General features: G+C 42.2%; 1 protein-coding gene across 1 annotated transcript in view; it reads right to left on the bottom strand.

Annotated features, from left to right (window-relative positions):
• Positions 1-16659: 16659 nt before the first annotated feature.
• Positions 16660-21871, bottom strand: part of PRR15 (proline rich 15) — a 41055-nt gene continuing 35843 nt past the window's right edge. Inside the window, exon 2 of the mRNA XM_056519895.1 lies at positions 16660-18938. Within this exon, the coding sequence (XP_056375870.1) occupies positions 18494-18868 (375 nt within the window). The 5' untranslated portion in view covers positions 18869-18938 and the 3' untranslated portion in view covers positions 16660-18493. The remainder of the gene's footprint in view (positions 18939-21871) is intronic.

Raw genomic sequence — 21871 nt, 5'->3', positions numbered from 1 at the left:
TATGGTGTAGGGCACTGTCAACAACCAACCCGGCATATATTAAAAGAGAGTCCAAAGCAGGTTTTGATGCAACTGGAACTTTACTGAAGAAGGCAGAATAACGTTTCTTACAGATAGGCAACCTCCACAGAGGTGACTGGGACACAGTGAACCTCTCAGGCTTGCTTGGACTTGTTATGGTAATAATAATGATGCAGGCCACTGTGCTACTGTTATGACTTTGGTAGGGACAGTAGAGACTTGACTTGTAGACATAGAAGACTTACAGATTAGATGTGGCTGCAGACTTGTAGGCTTTGGCCTAGCTGTACTGAACTGAACTTTTACAGAACTTGTGCTTACTTTCTTGTCCAGGAATCAAGGGAAAGAGACCTAGAGTGGAGAATGCAGCCCCTTATATATTAGGGGGCTGGACTAAAGCCCATTGGTAGCTGGTTACCTGTGGTTACCTGCGCCTCTTGAACTCTGGGTATCATGTGATCACATATCACATGACTATATCACATGACCTTAGGAAGGTCCTATACAGTTTAAACATCCCAATAACCTTTGCACATAGCTTATATTCACTGTACAATACTTATAATAAATGTACATGAGTAATATACAATAATAATGACCTAGGGGAATCCTGCAGGAGAGCCCTGTGGACCTGAGGGACTCTACCTGAGGGGACTTTAGGAACTGTACTGAATCATGTTCTGTATCGGAGATACAGTATATTAATAAAAAGAAGGCGGCGCTCTAATCCCAAAATATATGAAATGAGGTGTGTGTTACTCACCCGGTGTGAGTGGGGGACACACTGGGTGTGTACTCCCCCACAAACACCCTGGGTCCTCTTCAAACGTGATATTAATCTCCCAGTCTCTGACACAAGGACATCCCTTTCAGGAGTGCGCAAGGTATTCTGGAAGACCCATAGGGAATCCGTAGCAAAAAATAAAAACAAATATAGAAAAAGACCAGCGCTCAGAGTAGGAGAAATGGCAGAATAGTTTCAGGTAGTCATAAGAAGCAGAGGAATGGTTCACTTACTTCATATGGGGGGAGTGTAAGACCAGGTCTCACATACTATCCCCCCTCCAGGAAAGCATATAGGTAATGACCAGTAGAAGTCCTCACATATCAAAAGGGTAGTAATAGCAACGCGTTTCGGAGGTCATATATATAGCCTCCTTCTTCAGGCATACATTACATATACAATAACCTTATTGAGGTTATTACATCCAGGACCGTCGTGCTCGCGTCGCCGCCCTGGTCAGCTTGGATCAAGAGAAGGCTTTTGACCGTGTCTCCCACGTGTTCATGGGCAGGGCTTTGCGCAAGCTGGGTCTGGGGAAGATGTTTTGCTCTTTTGTTAACATCATGTACTTTGATATTTACAGCACGGTGTTGTGAATGGCTGGAAGACTAACCCCTTTCCAATTCTTTCAGGGGTTGGACAAGGCTGCCCTCTTTCACCTCTTCTTTTTGTTTGTGTTATAGAGCTCTTCACTGAGACTATCCAGCAGAATTGAGAGATCTGAGGGATCACTGCACCAGATCGCTACGAGGTCAAGTGCTCGCTCTACATGAACGACATGACCTTCTTCTGCGCTGACCAGCGTTCGGTGACTGCCCTCGTCCAGACCTGCAAGGACTTTGGCAAAGCTTCGGGGGCAAAAGTCAACTGCGGGAAGTCGGAAGCTATGCTCTTCGGAGCGTGGCACCTGACTTCTTCAGCCCCCTTCCCCTTTACTGTTAAACCAGACTTCATTCAAATCCTTGGAGTCTGGTTCAGGAAGGGAGGAGTGGCCCTTGGCAAGACCGAATGGCAAAGATGAATTCCAAGATTGGACTGTGGAGCTCCAGAAAGCTCTCTATGGAGGGCAAAACACTGGTCCTGCGGAGTGAAGTTTTGCCTGTGCTCCAATACACCGCACAGACCTGGCCTTCCCATGCCACCGTTTGCAAGGCCATCACCCGGACAGTGTTTCGTTTCATCTGGGGCAAAATGGACAGAATCAAGGGGCCTGTGATGTACAAGGAGCCCCGCAAGGGAGTACCCGATATCCCCACTCTGCTGAGGGCCTCCTTTGCATGTGTCAGCGTTCAGCAAACTCTTGTTGAAAAGACGGGCTCAGCATTCAGGTCCATGTCTCGCTTGTTCCTCATGCCCCTCTGAAGACAGCTGGGCTGGGACAGGTGGTACAGCTCCATCCCTTACAACTGGAACACTCCCTGTTTCTATTGGGATGTTGTCCAGTTTGTGAGGGAGCACCAGCTGGAGGGTCTAAAGCCTGACCTGTGGAAGGCAAAGACTATCTACAAGCTCATCTGAGCTAAAGACTTGTTGGAACTGGTTCCGGGGCTCCCCGCAGCCACTGCAGAGACAGTTTGGACTAATGTGGCCTCAAAGCGGCTTGCCAATGGACACAAGAACTTGTCATGGATGGCCAATAAGGGAGGTCTCTCTCAGGTCATTCATGCATGCCCGCGACCTGTGCAGAACCCGGTACTGCCCCCAGTGCTCCTATGTGGAGGAAACATCTTTGCACATGTTTTGGCAGTGCCCCTTTGCACAGGGTCTGTTGGATGCGCTGGAACATGAACTCAGAGACTCTGTACCTAGGAACTGCCTATCGTACCATTCGGTGCTTTACGGTCTGTTCCCTGGGACCCACGACGTGGAGGCCTGGCCCCTTATGAACTGTTTTAAGGATGCAGTGTGGCTTGCCAGGAACCGCCTCGTGATCAACAGGGAGAACTTGTCCGTCCGGGACTGCCGCAGGTTCATCCGGAGCCTGCTTAAAGACTATTCCATCTTGGAAAGCCCGGCTGTTGATGAAGAAGAAGAGTGAAGACTCCTCTCCTTCCCCCATGTCCCCCTGAAGATAAAGCCCAGTAGTTTGGCCCTGAGATCCGCCCTCTCCCTACCCCCACACAGTCTCCCACTCCCCCACACCCCCAGCCCCACCCCATTGCCCACGCCCCTACCCCGATCACAGATTGTATTGTTTTGTTCTTTGATTTCTTGTGCTTTTCTATTACAGGATTGAACGGAGTGTTAGAGTAGCATGATGTGCGATGTATAGCTTAGGGAACCTTTGCTTTGTATCATACTGTCATGCTTTGTGTGATTGTAATTTATCGTATGACTTGTAATGACTGAACGGACAATAAAGCTCTTTCAATAACGGTCACAGCTTTTAGTGAAGTATTTATCTATCACTATAAAATATTAACCACAAAAAAACCTGTATAACTCTTGCTCGTTGTGATATTGGTGGTAGGTGCAGTATGCCAACTGTCATTCCGTCAGATATCTGCCCCCCATCCTCATATCCTCCATTTCTCAATCTCCACCGCCAGCTGTGACTTGCAACAAACCTGAGGGAGAAAACAAGGACAACAACAACACCAAGAAGAAAAAACAACCCACCGGAAAGCCAAAGGCAAACCCACTGCAGAACAACCACCCTCTTCCACGTACCACTAAAAATCCCTGATACAAGGAAAACAGTAAAAGTCCAGAATTACTCTTTTTTTTTTTTAACTTTTTTTAAAGTACAAAAGTACAAACAGAAGAAAATATAAATTACAACAAAGTGCAAAAAAGCAGCATGACAGGAAAAAAGAAGAGGGAAAAAATCCTGTAGTGCAAAACAAACTAGAATGGGCAGGCGGGAAGCTTCACAGGGGTCATTGAGGAAAGAGGAAAAGGAAGGGCGGGGGAGGCAACATATAAGTTCTCCCCCGCCTCCCCCCACTCCTACCCCCTTCCATCCCCCCACACACACCAGGCCACCCCGAACCACCCACCAGGTCGGGTATTAACACCCCTGCCACCAGAAAAAAACCCTAGTTGCCCTGGCCCTGCAGTCAGCAACACCTGTGCCCATGCGGCCAGGTATTGCGCATACTCATACTGTAACTCTTATTTTGATTGAAGGGTATGTTTTGCATACATATTAAGATATTTGGTAAGTTTCCTCATTTTACATTTCTAAGCTCTTCTTCCAAGACTCATAGAATCCCAAAGGGATTCCAGCCACCATATACTTCATATACTAGTATCCCTTGGCAGGAAAAGTTGATGAACTGGCATGAACATAGTGGTTTGGCTAAACAAAATGAAATAAGATCTGTCCAACGTTTGAATTTTCTCTTCCACTTTATTTGTAATGGATTAGGACTCACAGTGGGATCATCTTTCCTGTACTCGTAGCAGGAGCTGGCTCTGTCTAAGTGCTTTGTTGCATTTTTATTGAGCATAAACTGGTATACTTCATAAGAATCTAGTCTCTCAGCTCCAGTAGGTTTAAATAGCTCTTGACTGATTGACAGCATCTAGCCCTCAAAAGAGACTTAATGGAATATATGTGTATAAATGTATGTGGACAAAGAATATTTCTATGTATAACATTCTAATTGCTATGTAACATATGGTGCTCAAGACATGTAGATTATCATTGCAGAGATCACATTGGGAACATTACATTGGGGACATTGTAATAGCTATATATTTTGGTTTTATAAATAGAACTAAAAGGAGAGATCTCATTGTTTTAGAATTATGCAGTTATGTAACACTCCATGATAGTAATATTCTGTGGGGAGGGCGGGGGAACTTATCAATAGTGGGAGGTTTACATTTTTCATGTTGTTTTGTTTCACACTGTGTAAAAACCCTTCACATTAGCTAGAATTTGGGTGCACCTCAATCTGGGGCGCATTGCACTCAAATCACTCACATACATCACAAGGTGCCTCAACTTAAACTCTGGGATAGAGGAAAGATGGAGGCTTGTGTCACTCGGTGTGGAGACTCCAGAAAGACACCCAGAGACACATTTTCCACAGGAGGATGAACCTAGGTGCTAGTGTCTCCAGCAACCAAGATGTGACTCCATTTACAAGCAAAGCCACCATATCAACAGAGGCAGCCATAGTGGCTGAGGTTAATCCATCTCAAAATTCACCTTGTGGTCCGAGTGGGCCAGACAGAGCTCTGACTTGCACCCAAACATATTTGGGAGAGGCCTGAAAATGGTCCCCATCCAACCTGACAAAACTTGAGAGGATCTGTTGAGAAGAATGGCAGAAAATTCCTAAATCCAGGTGTGTAAACCTTGTGGCATCATCCCCAAAATGACTGGAGACTGTAATCGCTGCCAAAGGAGATTCAACTAAGTACTGAATAAAGCATCTGAATACTTATGTCAATGCAATATTTTAGTTTTTCCTTTTCAGTAAATTAGCAAAGATTTTGTAACAATCACACTTTGCCAGGCTGTATATGTTGCCCACTGGTCAGATAAAAGTTACCGGCCCGGCCAATCAACTGTGTTCTTGATTTTCAGTATCACTTCAGTTTATATGTCACTCCTGGCTGTGTCTGTTCATACTTGTATCTTTGTATTAACTGTGACTTTTTAGTTGTTACTCATTTATCGAGCTTTTAGCCTTGTTTTGTTTGCCCAGTTATACTGTCTATGCTATGGTCAGTTAAGTCCTGTCTAGTTATTATGTATGTGAACCTGTATTTAGACTCATATTCAGAAATGTTTGTCTTTGTGTTTTCCTCTATGGTTAGGCCCTGATCTACAGCTTGCTGCTTTGCCCCTTGCCTGGAGTCAGTTTTTTTCCTGTACCTAGTCAGTGTAACCTGAACCTGTATATTGTAATGGCAGTGGTGAAGTGGATCCGCTGAACCTGTGTGGATGTTGGCGTGGGTCGTACCAGGGAGCGGAGTCTAAGGTGCCGCTGGTTTTCACCAGGGCCCGCTGCAAAGCTGGATGGACTTGCTGCGGCAGGCGGCACCCAGGTCGCTACCCCTGGTATGACTCGTCCACACAGGCTGCCGAGGTGATACGTGGCACAGGAAGGATAAGGCAACTCGAAGTCTGGACAGGCAAGAGGTCAGGGCAGGCGGCACAGGAGCAAAGTCAGGAACATAGCTAGGAGGTCAGAGGGCAGGCGGCACAGGAGCAAGGTCAGGTCACAGAGCAAGTGGTCAGGTACACAGTAAGGCAATACACAATGGGAATGCTTTCTCTTTGAGCACAAAGATCCGGCAAGGGGAAACAGGAAGTGCTGACACTTATAGTGTCAGCGAGCAGCAGAAACCAATTAAGGGCATACTGGCCCTTTAAATCGCAGAGAACTGGCGCAAGTGCCCTAGAGGGTGGGTACACACGCGCTGGTGACCTGGGACAGCAGAGGAAGCAGGAGGTGAGTAACGGCCCGGCATTTACATGCTGGCGTATCCCGCGATGCGAACCATGGCACCGCTGCCAGAGGAGGGCGTGGCAGGACAGCGCTTTCGGTCAGAGTGTCTGTCCAGAGCGCTAGTTGTAACACATATTGCCCCATATTCAGACCCATTTGTTGTTGCATTTATGCTTTGTGTGTGTTGGTGTTTAGTTTTATGATCCAGTACCTTTCAATCCTGATCTCGATAGTGTTCTGACTTCAGGTAACCTGTTCACTCCCCTATTTCCTGGTTAATCTTGTCTCTATTCTCCTGTTTCGTTCATATTCTCATACCTGCCGTATCCTGCTTTGGTTCTGAAGCTGTTGTCTGTTCGCTATATACCTGCTACTATGTTTCCCTGATATCTATTTGTTATTACTTTGCATTCCTTCTGTTATTTAGTACCCTGGTTCCCTTCTGTTTTTGTTATAGCTTGTTAACCTTTCGTATCCTGACCTGTCGCAAAGTTCTATTTTTTGTTTTGACTCATGTTGTCCCTGCATTTAAGTCTAGTGAAGGGACTGGCGCCCAGTGTGGAATTGTTGCAAGTGGGCAGGGAAAGGGGTTCTGTGTGAGCCCAGGGCACACTTTTCCCTGCCCTACATGACGTGACCGATTTTTAACATTTTGTTTTCACTTATGGAGTATTAAGTGCTGAATGAAGAGGGAAACCTTGTTTTTCAATATTTTGTTAAGCACAAGGCCGCAACCTAACAAAATGTCAAAAAAGTCCAAGACTTTCTGATTGCATTATATAGAAATATATACATACTGCATACCTATGCCACAATCCCGCACAGTTATTTTGCCCTTAGTAAATAGCCTCAACACCAAATATTTGCTATACATAAAAATAACATTTTGGTTATCTTTCCTTCTGGCAAATCATATCAAAGTAACCACCCAGCCCATGGTTACCAGTTTGCCTTGCACTGAGGTTGGATGTCAATGTGCACACAATGATACATTTGTGGATATAGAACATTACTATGCTGTAATCATGATAACATAAATGATGTAAGATTAGCTGTGGACTTTGTCATGTTACATCAACCTACATGGACTGCAAAAAAATATAGGACAGGGGTACTCAACTGGCAGACCGCAGCCTAAACACAATTGTCTGAACTGTCAAGAGGGGGGTTCTTATGTCCATGCATTTAATTGTATCAGTTTCTTTAAAGGGGTTATCCAGGAAACAACTTTTTTTTTTTACATATCAACTGGCTCCAGAAAGTTAAACAGATTTGTAAATTACTTCTTTAAAAAAAATCTTAATCCTTTCAGTACTTATCAGCTGCCGAAGTGGAGTTGTTCTTTTCTGTCCAAGTGCTCTCTAATGACACCTGTCTCGGGAACTGTCCAGAGTAACTATTTACTCTGTGCAGTTCCCGAGACAAGCAGAGATGTCAGCAGAGAGCACTGTTGCCAGACAGAAAAGAACAACTCAACTTCAGCAGCTGATAATTATTGGAAGGATTAATATTTTTTTTAATAAAAGTAATTTACAAATCTGTTTAACTTTCTAGAGCCAGTTGATATAATACCCCTTTAAAACACAGATACGACTGAATAGGAGGCATTGGCTGGAGCAAGGGAACCCTCTGCTCCCTGCTCGGTTACCCAGTACTTGCCCTATGATACAGACAGTGCGATAAGTGCTGTCTGGATCATTCTAATCTGCCAAGGCCTGACTAGAAGAGGCAAGTGCAGGACTGAAACATGGGAGCAGCGACAGATGAGAATTCTCAGGGGGACAGGATATTAAGAGTCACGTGCCCAAACCTGTAGAAGCATTGGGGGGGGGGGTGGGGGTGGGGGGTGGAGGAGCAGTGGCATAGTTCATCAGGGAAGCAGCGTTGCAGTTTATTAGGGGGCAGTGGAACAGTTCTTTTGGGAAACAGAGCCGAAGTTCATTATGGGAGGTGTGACACAGTTCATTAAGAGGAGCAATGGCACAGTCCATTGGAACAGGTCATTAGGGGAGCAGTAACGCAGTTTATTAGGGGCAGTAGCATCATTATCATTGTTTCAAGAAGCGCAGGTCACAGTATGTGGCAGTATTATATTCAGGGACACATTGTGTGGCAGTATTATATTCAGGTGCATAGTATGTGGCAGTAATATACTCATGAGTATAGTGTGTGGCAGTATATTCAGGGGTACAGTGTGTGGCAGTATTATATTCAGGGGCACAGTGTGGGGCATTATTATATTCAAGGACACAGGGTTTGGCAGTATATATTAAGGGACACAGGGTGTTGCAGTATTATATTCAGGGGCACAGTGTGTGGTAAAATTACTGTATATTCAGGGACACAGTATCCGGCAGTATAATATTCAGGGGCACAGTGTGTGGCAATATTATATTCAGGGGCACAGTGCGTTGCAGTATTATATCCAAGGAAACAGTGTGTGGCAGTATTATATTCAGGATCACAGTGTGCGCCAGTATGATATTCAGGGGTACAGTGTGTTCCAGTTTTAGGTCATACTGGGAAAAGTAGATTTACATCTTCCACACTTCAGTAACTGATTATTAGGGTAATATTAATGTTCTGCAACAGGAAGAGACACTTTCCTGCAATGCAGTGCAACCGCTAAGTGCAAACAAGTCCTTAACGTTCAGCTCTGACCTTTACCTGATGGCAGACCCATAGATAAGTGGACCCTTACTAAAAGTAGTTAAGTACCCTGATATAGGATTTTATGTTCCTTTTATAATGTTTCTTTGATGTTTTAAATGCAGCTGTTGGAATGTACTACATAACCATACCACAACTATATAAACATTTATCCAAGACTGTATTCGTACAGCAGACAGAAGTAAGACTGTACTAAATTGGGCTTTATGAAACGCCACTCACACAGTTTGGTTGTAAATCTTTAAAAAAAAGTATGTGTCCATTATAAGGGGTTTGGCTTCAGCAAAGCACATGGCTTAAGACTCAACAGAATTCTAGAACAAAATTCTGGCACTGTTTAAGATGACTAATAGAAGGTCTAAACGAAGACAAGACAATCTAAGAATGCAACCAATTTATCAAACAGCCTGAGAATGTGATAATGTAAGAGCGGTATCTCTTTAAAGGGGTACTCCCACCCTAGACATCTTATCCCCTATCCAAAGGATAGGGGATAAGATGTCTGATCGCGGGGCCCCACCGCTGGGGACCCCCGCATTATTGAATGCGGCACCCACCTGTGTTCTCACTGTCACACCCCCTCCCATAGACTTGCATTGAGGGGACGGGCGTGACGTCACACGGGGGCGGAGTCTTGATGTCACGGACTTCCGTTCCCGGAGTCGCGACTCAGACCCTCCAGCGGTTCCGGTGAGAACACAGATGGGTGCCGCATGCAATAATGCGGGGGTCCCCAGCGGCGGGACCCCCGCGATCAGACATCTTATCCCCTATCCTTTGGATAGGGGATAAGATGTCTAGGGTGGGAGTACCCCTTTAAATGTCTGTTTGTTTTCTGAGTTGGTTGCTGTGGCGATGCCCTAGCCATCCCCTTTTCTGTTTCTTCATCTATTCAGATCCCATCTTTTATCCAAATCCTGTTAGGCCTGGATATTAAAGTCTATCTGATCCATTCACTGGTTTCCTGTGAAAGAACTTTGTTTCTGAAGCTAGCTTCCCTATCCTGCTTTCTGCATTTCGCTGACCGGGAGCGCCGCATTGACATTGCCGGCGCGGATGCGATTCGCATAGCAGGACGCGCCCGCTCACGAATCGCATCCCAAGTCACTTACCCGTCCCGGTACCCGGCTCTTATGTTCTGGCACGTGCGGCTCCGCTCTCTAGGGCGTGCGCGCGCCAGCTCTTTAAGATTTAAAGGGCCAGTGCACCAATGATTGGTGTCTGGCCCAATCTGCCTAATTAGCTTCCACCTGCTCCCTGTCTATATTACCTCACTTCCCCTGCACTTCCTTGCCGGATCTTGTTGCCTTGTGCCAGTGAAAGCGTTTAGTGTTGTCCAAAGCCTGTGTTCCAGATCTTCTGCTATCCACATTGACTACGAACCTTGTCGCCTGCCCCGACCTTCTGCTACGTCTGACCTTGCCTCTGTCTTGTCCTTCTGTCCCACGCCTTCTCAGCAGTCAGCGAGGTTGAGCCGTTGCCGGTGGATACGACCTGGTTGCTACCGCCGCAGCAAGACCATCCCGCTTTGCGGCGGGCTCTGGTGAAAACCAGTAGCAACTTAGAACCGGTCCACCGACACGGTCCACGCCAATCCCTCGCTGACACAGAGGATCCACATCCAGCCTGCCGAATGTCCTCTTGGTTTCCGACTCGGTATGTTGATTATCCTGTGTGTTTGTTTGTCTCTTGTCTCCCCTGAGTATTGTATTGTGTATTTACCTTTTTGTATTCCTCAAATTCCCTGACCTTTTGACTGAGTTTATTGTAGTTTTTTTATTTTGACTTGAAATCCCAGCACTTGGATAGGCAGGGACCATCTTGGTGGTTGTGGATCCATCAGTTAGGGCGGATACGCAATAGGAAGGGACAGGGGTTGGGGGCAAGTGTAGGACTTCACCTAATCCCTGCCTATATGTGAGAGATAAATTATTAGACTGTCTAATCAAAGTTTACACTGTTAAAGAATTAGGCAGTTTAAGTACATCTGGACCTTTGTATTGTTCCTTAGTATTAGCTAAATGCAGTATTATGTATCATGCTAAGATCGTGCTGTATAAATCTATTATCCCATATTAGCTTATATTATGTCTATTATCTCATATTTCTATTAATGAGACCGTCTATAGTCAATGATCTGAGCAGTGGTGTAACAAGTTATATACCACTAAGGCATACCTATAGACCACATGCCAAACTAGCACACCAAAGTACCAGGGGATTTTCCGCTTGGCCCAGGTTCTGATGTAGTTATGAGCCCAAAAGCTCCAGCAGAATACAACCCCATTAGAAGTTGATTTGGAACCAATAACTCTTTATGGGTATATTCCCATATAAGCCCATATTAATCAAACTATATGAGGAGAAAAGTAGAGTGATTTTCCCACAGCAACCAATCGCAGCTCAGCTTTCACTTTACCAGAGCTCGTTAGCTGTGCTGTGATTGGTTCCAGTGGGAAAATCTCTCCACTTTTTCTCTCACACAGTTTGATAAATATGGGCCATAATGTATTACAATGTATGACATGACCTATCTGCATCATAATAATGGCAGAATTTCTAATGTCATTGCAATTTGACTTGCTCATGTTACATATAGATGAACTGTAAATTGTTTAGTCTAGTGGCTCACAGAACTGCCTTTACAATGCTGCATTGGGCATTGGAGCTAACTGCAGTACGGCCTGAACTTGCCCCCATTAGAAAACATCTCACATCTTTACCCTGTGTAATGAGAGTATAAATCCCTGAGTTTATTGCAAGTCTGCTCCGACTCTATATATTTTATTAAACAAATTAAGACATGACTAGTTGTGTTTGACAGTCTTGTACATTTGCCAATAGCTCTGTGTCTGATTTGTTTGTTACTTTCCATGGAATAATAAATAGTGATTGCAAAGGTGATTGTGAATTAAAGGGAATCTGTCAGCTACAATTCACTTTTGAACTGCTGGTACTGTTAGACAGCAGTTAGGACAAGGAGAGACATGGTACCTTTCATGTATCTGTCTGTGCTTCCATATCATAGAATAGTGCTTTCATTCTCTGGTGCCAAGAGTCATAGAGGTGTTCCAAAGCCCCTGAATGCCTACTCGCTCCCCCTCCCTGTTCCTGCTTGATTAACAGGCAGCCGGAAGCCAAGCCCTGATAGTCAATAAGTTAGATACCCAATGCAAATTAGGTTGATTTTTAATTCACAAATGCACTAATGTTTTTAATAGTGTACACCTACCAATGTGTTATTGAATTGTTCCTGCATTGGTTCTAGGTGTCTATTACTAAATTAATACATTAAGGATAGCAACACACGTGATATCCGCAACAAACCAGGTAGGCAACGGGCCACAAGTGAAGCTAAGTTCAAGGTTCAATCTCTTTTATGGGGACCAAAGTATTAACATGCACTTCACCACTGGATTCAAAGACCCATGAATATGGAAATGAAGACAGCAAAGAACTGTTCTAAAGTTGTTCCATTTCCTTTAGTGCTCTGTTTAATGCTAACTAAACAAAGCAGATTTCTGCTAGGAAATAGCATTTCATTTAACCCCTTTCTCCTGCATACCTTCTGGGCCTTAATGCCCAAGCAATTTTTTTTTCTTTTTTCCATTGTCACCTTCCAAGTGCCATAACTTTTATATTTACCTATTGACATGATCATATGAGGGCTTTGTTTTTTGGGGGATTAGTTTTTACTCCTTCCATTTTGGTGTTCATATATATTGTGATTTTTTTGTGCTTTAAATTTATGCTGTTCACTGTACAGTAAAAATAACATTATAGCATTATTCTGTGGGCCAGTATGATTATAGTGATACCAGATTTATGTAGTTTTACATCTTACTACTTTGGCACAATAGAAACATAAAAAAAATTGTGTTTCTACATTACAAGATCCAAAGCTTTTTATAACTACCATCGCACCACGATGGGGAGCCCCCACTTACCCCAACTTGCTCCTGAGCTGGTGGAAGGAAAGAGTGGTATTTGGAGAGGATCTGAGCCCATGGCAAAAATATCTGTCTATGTGGCTGAGGTACATTGATGATGTTTTTATTCTGTGGTTTAAAACAGGGGAGGAATTTTTACGGTTTGTGGGTGTTTTAAATCGAAATGATCTTAATCTACTTTTCACTTCTGAATGGGATCCTGTTAAACTACCTTTTTTGGATGTATTGGTCAAAAGGGGAGGGATGGAAATATTGAAATGCCGGTTAATGGAAACCCACTTCCACCAATCTCCTAAGGAGGGAGAGTGCTCACCCCTTGACCCTGAGAAAGGGCCTACCAAGGGGTCAGTACCTCCGCCTTAGGCCGAATCGCTCAGGAACAGGTGAGTTCCTGATACAGGCACATAACTTACAGGGACGTTTCCGGGAGAGAGGATACCAGGATAATGTTCTCTGAGATGCCTTTAATGGATCCATATCTAGGAGAAGAAGTGATCTTCTCATTCCTAAACCTGAGATTAAGGATGACGGGCAGGATGTCATTCGCATAATCGGCACATTCGATAATAGACACACAGAGGTAAGGGCCATACTACAGAAATACTGGAGCATCCACTTGGAGAATGAGGATATCAAACAAGTCCTAGGTGAAAGGCCACAAATCACCTTTAGAAAAGGACCGAGCTTGAGGGATAAGGTGGTACACAGTCACCTCACCCCAAAGAGCGCACCAGGTACCTGGTTAGACCGAAAACCAAGTGGTACATTCAAATGTGGGTCATGTGTACCATGTACTTCAGTAAAACAGAGTAAGACCTTCACCTGTTCTGGAGATGACAATACTTTCCAGATTAAAGATTTAATCAATTGTAGATCCACTGACATAATATACCTTGAACAATGCTCTTGCCCCAAAGATTATGTGGGGAAAACCCACCGGGAGACTAGTCGTGATCACTACAATGATATACTTAACAATAGGGACACATCTCTGGCCAGACGTGCACCAGATACATCAGGGGGATCCGAAAAACATTAAGTTCATGGGAATTCAGGTGATGACCAGAGGTCCCCGAGGAGCTGATTGGGACAAAAGACTGTTGCAAACCGAATGCAGATGGATCTACAAACTCAACTCCATGGCACCAGTTGGTCTAAACGAATCTCTAAGCTTTTTATGTTTTATTTAACATTGTGACATATGGTTTAGAAGCATCCAATTGGGTGATCTGCAGGTAGGTATACATCATAGTGTGAATCGTGTAACAAGGAATCATAGTATCATAGTTTTATTAGAGGATACCCTTAGGCAGGATTAATAGGTCTCATGTGAAAAATGGCATAAGGCAACAACTACATATGTTGTCAAACATTCAAACTATTGCGCTATATCTGGAGGTCTGATAATCACAACACTGTAACATCATGTATTTATGTAAATTATCAGAGAGCTTGGAGGGTCTCGCTAATGCGGTTGACTATCATGGATAGGGAACAACATCCACTGGGGCTATTTGAAAAAAATATAATACTATAACTTTAACCCGTCATATATGTATTGGGGAATATTACAAGCCGGATGTATTTATTTGCAGCATACAGAGCCTGTTTAAATAATATAGGCGTCGGTGTATGGTATATTGTGTATATTGTGACCTTTTACTCTATTGCCGACCAGGATGCCTTATCAGTTACATCTGTCGGGGCTGCATGTGTGTGTAATATGGCGCTCAGCTAATAAAGTTAAGCGCCATGACATAGCGATTTATATTGGGTTATATGATATGTAAAATATCTTTTTACCCTATTGCTGACTATACCACTCTATCAATAGATGTCTCATAATGTGCCTCTTTGTACCCCATTGCTGACTGTGCTACCCTATAAGCGGATTACCTTGATGCTGCCATCTGTGTATTCACTAACTTTGTCATCCTGCCAATATATATGGAAATCCTCCCTGTTGGTATGTTTCACAAAAGACATAGTAGAATATGCTGGGATCTAGACTAACATCTAGATAGTTGTATTCAGTATGGACATACTTGTTTTGAATTGATCTGACCCTCTGGGGTAACCTGCGGGATGCTGAACTGAATTTTATTCTCCGCCGGGGATGCGCTGATCGTCCCTATGGCAACTGACTTACACTCCCCTCTGCGTCATCCAGGCAGTGAAAGTGGGGAGGAGGCACGGCCTCCACTCTGGGGGATGTTCCTTATGACGCTGCACAACGGGATTGTAACCGGATGTGACATCACCTCCGAAAGTGAGGATTGCTGCATGTAGTATAACGCGCTGCTCTTACCCTGCTGTATTGAGAGATGACACGGAGGTATGTTTATACTATGGAAGGAGTTTGCCGCATAAAAACACCATGAGGTCTGTGTTACGTTGCCACTGCCACTTTGTCTACTCAGATGTAACCACCTTTGTATGGGTCTCCCTGACGAGCTATAAGGAAGCAAAACGCTGCATAGGAGATCAGGTTCTATGGTTGCACTTTGCTGAATTTGCACATATTTTTATTCTCTATTGCATGTTATCCTATGCACATTGCACTTTATTAAGATAACTTGGCTGTACATCTGTAACAGGGACTGTGTAGTATAGCTAACAGGTTCCTGCGGCACGGGGGTTGTCCTTCTTAGGGCGAGTGCCCCAGTTACATGCCACACAGCTAGGGTGAGGTGTGCTTAGGGATTCGGTTTGCATTACATGATATGGTGATGTAGGTAATGTGCTCACTAGCCGTCCCTTACCAAATACAAATGGCCGATATTGATTTATACAGGTTGTATTATATCCTACACTTGCCCCCATATCTGCATGTGCCATTATTGTGTACTTTCAATGAAACCAAGTTTGATAGACCTCAGGGCACAAGTTCATACAGTGCAATAAGAGACCTAATAGTGGATAATTCTTTCCACAATTGGACACTAATCCTTTGCGGAGGATATCTGTTTATGCGTCTGCAATTACATTTATTTATCTGTTGTATGTTTTGTTGGGGTTACATGTTTTTATCTATCTAACCTCTAAATAAAAATTTTATTTTATCTTTTCAGTCATACCCCACTTTTCTAAACTTTTTAAAATTTTTTATAACTTGTAGCTTTAATTTTAATTTTGGCAGACGTAAATGTGCACCACAATTATGTTGCAAAAGCTGACACTAACCTGTGGGGATGGGAATAGTAATCTGGGGCAATGTCTGTTATTGCTTTAGAACTCAGGTTTGGAAACCCATTGACTTTTATGTGTCTGCAGGAAATCTGCAAATCCTCTACTGTTACCCATTATAGTGAATGGGTTTCAAAATCTGTTGCTGATTTCATACAGCATGAAATCCACAGCATTGACAGTAATGACAGTAAGGTGTGAGCTGTACACAGTATACATAATTTAATTCCCAATATGTGAGGTGCTCTATATCTATAGTAAAGAAAAACCTCTGCACACTAAGCTAGTATACAGCACAAGCCGGATAAATATTATATATAAGGGAAACTAACTTGAATATACAAGTAGATAGTGTGAGTGATGTTGATTCAAATGCTACTTGCCGGATGACAATTGGTGCAGCCGTTTATTCATCTATGTTGCTAATATGGTTTTTACTTGACTGCACTGGGAGGAGACTGTTGCTGAATGTGCAAACCTTTTCCGCACACACTCTGGCCAATGACCACGACCCTTCTGCTGATAACCGCTCCCCTTCATAAATTTTCATCCCATCTTTTTCAACAGGCCTAAAAAGGGGGGGGGGGGATTTATCGGCTCACCTCAAGACAATGGAGGCACCAGGGGAGAGGCAAGTATATGTTTATTTTTTATATACTTGACAAAATGGGAATGTTTATAAAAAAAATAAAATAAAAACTTTCCCAGAGTACTCCTTTAAGGTTTAACAAAAACATTCATGATAAAGTGATCAATCACTGCTCATTGTCAGCATTTTTTAATATTCATTAGAACAATTGCATTTCAGCATTCTCCTCCATGAACTAATGCCAATTACAAAATATTTGATCAGAAGTTTTTCAAACATACAAAAGCAGCCCTTCCCTTATTACACGACTAGAAAACTATGAACATATTCCAGTTCAAATTGCATTCGAAGAGAGTAATTCTTATTAAAGGTTCTAAATCAGAACAAAATTAATCTGCTCAGCGACTCTTCAAAGCAGTAAATCCTTTTAGCCTTCCTCAAAAAAGGCCTACGTTTTATCATTTATTTATGCACCTTCAGAAATAAATTGTAATTTTATCAGAATGTAAAAAAATATTTGGATATAGAAATCTCCTCTTTAAAAAAATAAATAATGAATGCTTCAATCATGAAATCTCTAACAGTAAGCTGACATTTCTAAAATTTAGGCCCTGTTCACAATACATTTGCCCCTACGTTTATCGTGTAGATCAGTAAACCTCCCGAATTACATAATAAATGTGTTCATAGGGTTTCATTGTCAGAAGGCGACCAAAAGAAAGTTGGCCTCTATCTGGCTGATGGACTACGCCTTTCCACCAGCCAGATAGAGGCTCTGGGATACTTATAAAAAAAAGTGTCCATTAAATGAATACCAAATTAGCCTATAGGTAACAGATGCCAGAGTAAGGAGACTTGGGTATCTCCAGTGGCTTTACCATCCATTCATGGACACAGTCACTAGTACTTCTTGAAGGCTGTCCATTTTTATACTACCTCCAAAATGGTGGTACTACAGACAGTCATCATACAGAAATGTGCGTCTGGTGGTTGTTAACAGTACCACAGTGCTGGGTGACATTGGGAGGAAGACTTGACTTTCCTGGGTAGGCTCCGAAATAAACATCCAATATTTAGACAGTTACATATATCAATATATCAGTATATGGACATCATCAGAGCTTCCCAGAGACTCATATGTTACAGTATACCTTAAACATAACTTACGTAGCTGCCTTTATCAGAGATATAAGTCAGAAGTCCTGACAATGTATACTCCTGACAGAAGGCCAAGCTGTAATGTGAACAGGGCCTAACAATCACCTTCATTGCTGGGTTTCATGAAAAGCATAGTGCTATTAGAGCAGACATGTTAATACAGCTAAATGGTGATATGAGAGAAGAGAAAAAGCAGTGGTTTTCTACCTGGGGCTCCTTAGCTGTTGTACAACTACTACTGCCAGCATGCTGAGAGTTGCAGTTCCACATTTTAAAGAACACTGTGATCTCTGTTCATCTCAATCATCAGTAATGCAATAATAATTAATGCTAAATCTTAGCACCATATATCAAGTACAGGACTTAATTTTCATTTTCAATGAATTTCCATGAATGTCCTTGTTTTTCTAGAGTTTATCTCTTCATAGATAAATCTATTATACAATTACATTTTATAAATGCAATTAACTTTGACTGAAACAAACCTTTGGACGGAAAGGGTTTTTTGCCCTTTGTCTCTGAAATACACAATATCATCCATCTAAAAAGTCCTTGTTATATGGTGTAATGGACTAACTCACGTACCAATAATAAAGGCATTTCACCACAGTGACATAATGCCAAGTGTTGGTGCCAATGAAAACATAGAAAAGATAGCAGAATTAGCCCATCAGCAGCCCTTTGATGCAAGGTTTGATAAGTCTTTAGCTTGGAGATTCCAAAGACTTCATTGTCTCTCATCATTTGAATGTGAAGATGGGTTCTCCTGAAAGAACTTAGTGCTCTCTGGCAGAGTGGCGCGCACTTTCCTCTTCTCCTTAAATCTTCCAGAACGAGAAATCTTGAGGTTCCTCCTACCAGTGTTGGCTGACTTATCTGACTTGGCATCATTATTAAGTTCTGTTGCACCACCAGACATTGAATTTGGGTGTTGATTTTCTCTAGATCCAGGGGAGGAACTCAGAGATCCACCACCAATTCCCCATGATCTGTCCTCAGAACTTTCTGAAGTATAGACAGAAATCTCTTTAGGCTTTTTACGAACAGTCAGTGACTTCCACCAGTTGTTGGTGCTAGTCTTTCCTGTAGCACTCTCTGCCATGGCGCTTTATCCTTTGGTCCAAGTTGATAGGAAGATGTTTGATTTCTCCTAATCAACCTTCTGCCCAAAACTGCAATATAAATAACATTTGAGTTAGATACAGAGCTATGCTATACTCCACAAGTATACAGAAAACATTTTATGAAAAATGTCTTTAATGGGAATGGTCACATATCTATTAGGAAAACAAATAATAATAGGCAAAATGTTATTGTTTCACAAGGTATGTAATAAAAGTGAGAATGAACCTCAAATTTTCTTTTACATATAAAAGCTGAATTATAAAGGATAAACAAATTATAAATGTCAAAATCTCACAACTGTGGAAAATAAAGGTTATTATTTTTATAATGTACTCCCATGTTCAACATTTTATATATTTCCCAATGTTCCCAAAAAATAACCATAACCATAAAAACTTGACACTACTTAATGGTAATTGTTTGTATCTATATAGTTTATTGATTATGTTATATAGTTACATATCCTGGTTGTAAAAATAAAACATCAAAATCAGCCATGGATAAGGTGAGATGATGTGGGTGTAAAGGAAGAAGGAGATGGATTAACTTGTAATTGAAATTTACCCAATTTATACAGGTGATGTAAAAAAAAAAAAAAAAATGTATGGAGCAAGTTTACCTAAATGAATAAAAAATCCTTCCTGATCCCATTTGGCTGTTAAAAGGTTTCAACTTTCTATATACTATAGACTGGATGAATGTGTATTTCATGTTTCTATTTATAACAATATCTACATTAATAGAACCCCTATAATGCTGTATATAGTAAAAATGAAAACCTCAATAATTATCACACAAACATCAAATCATATATAATCAAATATTTTATTGTTAAACAAAATTTAAACAAAATCCCCCAACACTATCCCATAAAAAACACATAAACACAAAAAAACATATTTAAAAAACAATGATATAGATAGGTAACTGTGTATTATAAAAACTGTTAATAAATAATTGATGAAATCAATGAATCTGTTAATGTAACACTGCTCTAAATAACCAAGTAAAATGTTCACAAATTGAGATATATACGGTATAAATAGTGCTGCCTGGGATATATTGCAATCCCTAATAGATATTAAGTGCATATGGTAAAGGTCAGATTGCCATTGCAGTTTATATCTATTAGGGATTGCAATATATCCAGTGCGTGTACTATAGGGGTATATATATATATATATATATATATATATATATATCAATTTGTAAACATTGTATTTATTTATATAGTTACGGCAGTGTAACATACAGTTTCATTTATTTTATCAATTATTTATTGACAGATATTCCCTATTCCATATACTGTATATACAGTTAAGGCTACATTCACATCATGATATTGCAATACTGTTTTGTATCAGTTTTCTTTCCCCCAAAACTGGAAACAGAAAACTGACAAAGCCATATGTAAAATTTTGCATTATAAATACTGTATATGGTTTCTATATCTGAGAAACAGTCATTCGACAGCCGCCCACAGACTCCCACGGCCAGGAGTACTACCACCATCATGGAACAGGCTTGTTTCCATGATGAGAGTAGTAGTTCCCCCCAGCTGCAGGCAGCTATGGTGACTACAGTAGTGCATGTACTGCTACCCCCATTATGGAATGGAGTCCACAGCCGCCCACAGACTCCCACAGCCGGGTAAACTACAACTCCATTCATGGAAATCAGTCTGTTTCATGATGGAAGTAGTAGTAGTAGTACCACAGCACTGCAGGAGTCCTGGGCGGCTGTGGAGTAAACTGTAAAAACAGTAAACCATGCACAAAACTGGTTAACCACGGTTTTATGCACGGGAAAAAATTGCACAAAACCGTACACGTAAAAAAACATACACAACCGGATACATCTAGTTGTGTAAGTTTTTGTATGGTAGGTCAGTGTATACAGTTTTCTATACGGTTGCAAAATCGTAATGTGAATGCACCCTAACTCCTATACATTTATCTTCCATTGTGATATCTCTTGTTCTCACCACCATTGTTTTTTAATATGTCTTTTGTGTTTATGTGTTTTTATGGGATACTGTTGGGGATTTGATTTGTTTACAATAAAATATTTGATTTGATGTTTGGGAGGTTATCTAGGTATATATTCTAATTATATAGCTTTGTGTTAATGGGGTACTCCGGTGCTTACACATCTTATCCCCTATTTAAAGGATAGGGGATAAGATGCCTGACCACGGGAGTCCCGCAGCTGGGGACGCCCGGGATCATGCACGCGGCACCCCGTTTGTTGATTACGGTCGACTGCAGGGCCAGTGGCGTGTGACGTCACGCTCCGCCCCTCAATGCAAGCCTACATGAGGGGGCGTGATAGCTATCACGCCCCCTCCCGTAGGCTTGCATTGAGGGGCGGAGCGTGACATCACACGCCGCTGGCCCTGCAGTCGACCGTAATCAGACCCGGAGCGAACACGCTCCGGGCACTGATTACAAACGGGGTGCCGCGTGCATGATCCCGGGCGTCCCCAGCTGCGGGACTCCCGCGATCAGGCATCTTAACCCCTATCCTTTGGATAGGGGATAAGATGTGTAAGCACCGGAGTACCCCTTTAAACTTTTCTATACAGTGAACATCATACTTTCCTTCAGTAACAATTTGTACAAAAAAAATTTCAGTGAGTAATGGACACCATTAGGGACCAGTCCAACAAAATCTAGACAGACACTCATTGGACCAGGCTGTGCCAGAATTAATTGACTGGTGTAGGTTTTCCTTAAATTGACATTTCTTTCATAGTTTAGTCCCTAATATATTGAACACTACAAATAGTGGTCAGGCAGAAACAACACAATTTGTCTCTGACCTTTCTTATCAGACAAGCGCGTTGGGCGTGTTGTGTAAATTCTCTGAAGGAACACACGTATATAGATATAGACAGATACACAAGTTGGCTTTTGGTTTCAGCTGTATGCTTGGTTTACTTAGTTACTCGGTGCTGAACGGGCAACACCCAGCAAAGCAT

The sequence above is a fragment of the Hyla sarda genome, chromosome 5, assembly GCF_029499605.1.
Source record: "Hyla sarda isolate aHylSar1 chromosome 5, aHylSar1.hap1, whole genome shotgun sequence".
Lineage (NCBI taxonomy): Eukaryota > Metazoa > Chordata > Amphibia > Anura > Hylidae > Hyla > Hyla sarda.
Note: the sequence above shows the minus strand (reverse complement) of the source record. Positions and strands in the feature narration are given on the sequence as shown.